Genomic DNA, 5,269 nt, shown 5'->3' with positions numbered 1-5,269 from the left:
AACAACTTCCCTTATTCAAGACCTGCATTATTTCATGTTTGAGGGTTTTTCTCCAGCCCCCCTTACAGGTGGGGTGATGGTGAGAATGGCCCCTAGTACCTCCTTTCCCTTCCTTCACCTTTCTCTGTCACCTTCCCTGCTCTGCTTCAGACTTCTTGGTTGTCAGTCTCACATCCAGTGATTGTTTCGGTTTCTGTTCCCTTTCTAAGTGCACAAGGGGTCCAAACCCCAACAAACCCTTTCTTTACCTTCTCTTTGAGGGTGTATGGAAGGGACTGAAATTGTGGAGGGGGAAGGTATGAGACACATCAATAAAATGGAAACCACCAAGGTGAAAAAAAAAGACCTAAATAGCATCTTTATCTGATGGTTGTCTTGAAATTTTCTAATCACTAAGCCCAGCAACTACAGAAAACACATTCAATTGCACATAACACATTCAACAAGAGACATTAAATGCATATTAAATAGTAAATATTGGGATTTTAAAATTTTTATTATTTTTTTTTGTGTGTGTATCGTAAAATCGGATCTGACTGGTACAGGCAATTGCCCCTCCTTCTCCAGCAGAGCATCTGGCAGATTTGAACTATGTACCCATGGGATTGCAGTACAGATTCTTGCCACTAGGCCACCAGAGCTCCCTAAATCTTGGGATCTTGTAGCATGTTTTCTCTTACTATAATTGAATTAAATTATGATTCAATAGTACATTCCAGTATATGAAAATTATTATCAAATAATCAAGCTTGAAAAGGAAATCATAAAGTAAAATGAAAACTCAAAAAAGGAAAAATTTGTTAGATACAACTAAAGTGGGTTTTCTTTTGGTTTGTTTGTTTTTTTCAAGTTTTATCATTTTTTTGTGAGTGTACCATCAAATCAGATCTGACTGGTACAGGAGATTGCCCCTCCGCCTCCAGTAGAGCATCTGGTGGATTTGAACTGCGTACCTCTGGGATTGCAGTACAGCTTCTTGCCACTAGGCCACCAGAACTCCCTTACAATTAAAATATTTTTAGAGACATTGTTGTTGTGTGCCGTGGAGTTGGAACCAACTCATAACTAACCCTCCAGCAGGTTTTCAGAGGCAGTGAATCACATGGGAGATTCCACATCCTTTTTTCAAGGAGCAGCTGATGGATTTGAATCTCTTGTCTTTGGGTTCGCAGTGTAGCTCCTTACAACTAAGCCATGAGAACTGTTAGCTTACAGACATACACAGCCTTAAATAAATGTGGTTGTTGCTGTTAGGTACCTTCAAGTATGACTCACAGCATCCCTTACGAACAACAGATTTAAATCCTGTACTACCCTGTGCCATCCTCACAAGCTCTGACACACTCAAGCCCATTGCCACAGTCACTTTGTCAATTCTCTTGCTTGAGGGTCTTGCGGTCCTTTGCAGTTCCTCCATCTTTCCAAGCACAATGTCCATCTGCAAGAAATAACGCCTCCTGGCAACATGCCCAAAGTATGGGAGACAAAGCTTCACTGTCTTTGCCTCCACTCTGGCTGCACCTTCTCCAAAACATATGTGTCTTTGCCTCCACCCTGGCTGCACCATCTCTAAAACATATGTCTGTTCTTTTGGTAGTGTGTTTATTGAGTACTCTTCCCCAACATCACAGATCAAAGGGATCAATTCTTTTTTGTGTCATCCTTATTCACCGTTAAGTTTTCAGATGCATAACAAGTAATAAAAAAAGGTCATGGCCTAAATCAGGGGCACTTTAGTCCTCAAACTGAAATCACTGCTCCTCAATAATTTGGACAACTCCTTGACTACAGATTTTTAATATAACCTTTCTATCTACTGCCTTCCATTTTAGGATTATATCCTCTTTGTGGGATACAAACCCCATCCTACTAGAAGTTACTATCCAAGTTGCCACATAGGGTTTGGTTTATACTACTGAGATACAATATAAAAGAATGTTCCTGAGAAACTCAATGCTTGTTCCCTTGGAGGACTGAATCTAACCTGTTAACAGACCGACCACCTCTGCCTGCTGGTTCTGGGACCACAGATCACCATCTCTGTGACCACATACATCAGCCTACAGCATCCACAATTACACGTGCTATTTCCCTGATAGTTTCTGAGTTTCTTTGAAACCTTCAAGGAACTGCAGAACCCAAAGACACAGATAAGAGTGGGAGGACTGGGGAGGAATATAATTAAATTCAGATAAGACAGAGTGGCACAACAATTTAGATGCTTGGAATATTGTTAACTAGCCTGACAGGAAACGATGAAAATATCTGACAGACAGCATTCTACCCAAAAGAACAGATGAAAGAGTTATCTTTCCCCACTATACAGCTAACAGATTCAATACTGGTACCTCCTTTGTCACAGACGTCGTGGTCTCATCCCTACACAAGACCCCACGAGTATTCTGCTCTATTCCTTTGCTTTGGGAAAAAAAACACAAGGCTCCATGAATTGATGGAATACCAACTGACATATTTCAGAAAAAAAGATCCTACCCAAGATAACCTCTTGAGGTTGTGCCAAGAAATCTGGAGAACAGTTATCTGGCCAATTGACTGGAAGAGATCTGTATTAATTCTCATTCTAAAGAAAGGTGAAACTTTCTTTGACAAAGTGTGGTAATTATCAAATAATGTTTGTAATACCACACACAAACAAAATCTTGCTGAACATTACAAGCTGGATTTAGAAGAGATTGTGGCACTAGGGACATCACTGCCAATGTCAGATGGACCTTGGCTAAAAGAAGACAGTAGGAGAAAAATGTCTGTGTTTCACTGACTATGCAAAGACATTTGACTGTGCGGATCACAAGAATTTGTAGCTAACCTTCAGAAGAGTGAGAATCCCAGAATATCCAAAGTGTATATGCGAAAGCTACACCTAGATTAGAAGAGATGAGTCAGAACAGGTCAAGGAAACATTGCATGGCTCAAAATCAGGAAAAGAATGTGTCAGAGATGCATGCCATCTCCACACCTTTTCACTCTATAGGCAGAAAAGATCATTCAGGAGGCTGCTTTTTATGACGAGGAATGTGGCATCATAATTGGAGATGATTCATCAATAAACTGTTATGCATATGACATAACCTTGCTCACTGAAACTGAAGAGGATCTAAAGGATCTGCTGCAGAAGGATTGAATGCAACATCAAGAAAACAAAGATTGTCACCATTGGGCAACTGGTAGCACCATGATTGATGGAGAAGAGATCAGACTGTTAACAATTCCAGCTTGCTCAGATCCACAATCAAAACTTGGAACCAGCAGCCAGGAAATCAAGACTAACTGGATTAGGAAAGTCTGCTGTCAAGGACCTCTCCAGAGTGCTAAATAGCAAAGGTATCAGTCTAAAGTGTACCTGATCCAAGCCATGGTCTTTGCAATTACTTGCTATGTATCAGATGGACAATGAACAATGATGACAGAAGAACTAATGCCTTTGAGATATGGTATGAAGAGTACTGGATATACAATGGACTGCCAAGAGAACAAACAGGTCTGTCCTGGAGAGGGAGAAATCAGGTTGTTCTCTTGAGGCAAGGATTTTGAAGCACCGTCCCACATACACTGGGCATGTTGCCAGGAAGGACCAGTCCTTGGAGAAGGACGTCAAGTTTGGAATGGTGAAGGGACAATGCCAGAGTAAAACCTAAATGAGATGGATTGACACAGTGACTGGAGTAATAGAAGCAGGTTTATTGTAAAGAGTGAGATTGGCTCAGAATAGGATAGGTTTCAGAGCTACTGTGCATAGGGTCACCATGAGTCACAGACTTGAGGCATACAACATCTGGTGGCCAAGTAAATAAGGCTGTTAAAAGGGAGAAAGATGGGCATTCTCCTGAAGGTAATGTACAATCTCCAAAAATCCACTGGACAATCAGCTACGAGATGGTTGTGACTCAAGAGCAATGACTTTTTCTAGTTTTACCAACTAAATCTGACTCCTGAGATTCAACTATCTGCAAACTTCTCAAATTTATTTGGTTCCTCAATTAAAACAGCAGTGCAGATGGGAGTTAAACATGTACACACATAGAAAATATAGTTAGGGTTATCAAACACATGATATATTTAATTTCATAAATTATATGACTGTAAGAAAAATATTTCAAGTATGAAAACTTACAGATTTAATATCCTAGTCTTTGCAATTATATGCTTACTACAAAAAAAGCCCCCAATGCAACCTGTTCCACTTATTGGACTTCTAATAAATTTGAATATATTTTAACATGTACACGAAAGACGTAGCTACTTTGTACATGGATATAAGTGTACCTTTGTCGAGCACTTTCGGCTGCCTGGTGGGCTGTTTATGTTATTTCTACTCCCGCCCCCCAATCACCCTGAGAGGGAAGTATTACATTTACAAATCAGGAGGATCTGTGGTTCATTGTTGGAGCCAGACTCAAGCCCAGAAAGCTCTAAAGCCTGTGGTTTGAGGAGAGTTCCTAATGACGTGCTAGACTGTCACACCTGAGGGGGCTGCTGACAACCTGGTGCCCCCGAGGCCAGATCTGCTGCCCACCGCGGGTCACGTCCTCCAAACCCCAACAGAAACCAATCCCCTGCATCATCTCATCCCGGTTCCCTCTCCCTGAGGCTCCTTCCCGGTCTAGACTCGCAACAGGAAGGAGCCCTTTTCCCTTCCACTGGGGGAAGGGAGACAGACAGCGGGCCTGGGACTCTCTGGGGCACAAAGGCTCAGAATCTCGGATTTCACGTACCCGCAGCCACTCACTGAACGTCAAGACCTCAGTTCAGACAAGAGCCACAATCTGAAGAGACTCTCCGAGTTTCTGGATGCCAGGGGCGAGTGCCAGCCTGATTCACCGCTGTTCCAGGGAGCCAGAGGGGTCAGAGACCAAAGTCCCAAAATCCCAGATAAAAGCACTCACACCTCACTTCGCTTGGAAGCACTTCCGGGAGCAGCTGGGCGGGCCACCAAGGACGGTGGGCGGGATGGGGCCGGGCCACGGAAATGAGGCCAAGGCTCAGAATGGCTGCCAGAGCGCCATCCCCACGTCCACATCCTACTTGTCCACTTATGGGCATGCAGTGTCGTTTTTTGTTATTTGCCCTCAAGACAAGGGAGGCTCAAAAGAAACCAATGAACAAAAGATCCGAACCTGGCCCAGTTTCTGTGATATTCTGTCTCCAAAATACCTGACCCAATTGATATGATCACCTTTTCATATTGTTTATATTCCTCCCATAAAAAACTTTTAACTTGTTAGTTAAATTCGTGTCTTCTAGGCTGCAA

The 5,269-nt window shown here is 42.5% G+C and overlaps 1 protein-coding gene across 1 annotated transcript in view; it reads left to right on the top strand.

Annotated features, from left to right (window-relative positions):
- Positions 1–4,991, top strand: part of LOC102849623 — a 5,482-nt gene extending 491 nt beyond the window's left edge. Inside the window, exon 2 of the mRNA XM_006903349.1 lies at positions 4,626–4,991. Within this exon, the coding sequence (XP_006903411.1) occupies positions 4,626–4,991 (366 nt within the window). The remainder of the gene's footprint in view (positions 1–4,625) is intronic.
- Positions 4,992–5,269: the final 278 nt, after the last annotated feature.

This window comes from Elephantulus edwardii, unplaced genomic scaffold (genome assembly GCF_000299155.1).
Source record: "Elephantulus edwardii isolate Elephantulus edwardi_28Jun2011 unplaced genomic scaffold, EleEdw1.0 scaffold00577, whole genome shotgun sequence".
Classification (NCBI taxonomy): domain Eukaryota; kingdom Metazoa; phylum Chordata; class Mammalia; order Macroscelidea; family Macroscelididae; genus Elephantulus; species Elephantulus edwardii.
This window is presented reverse-complemented; position numbering and strand designations above follow the sequence as displayed.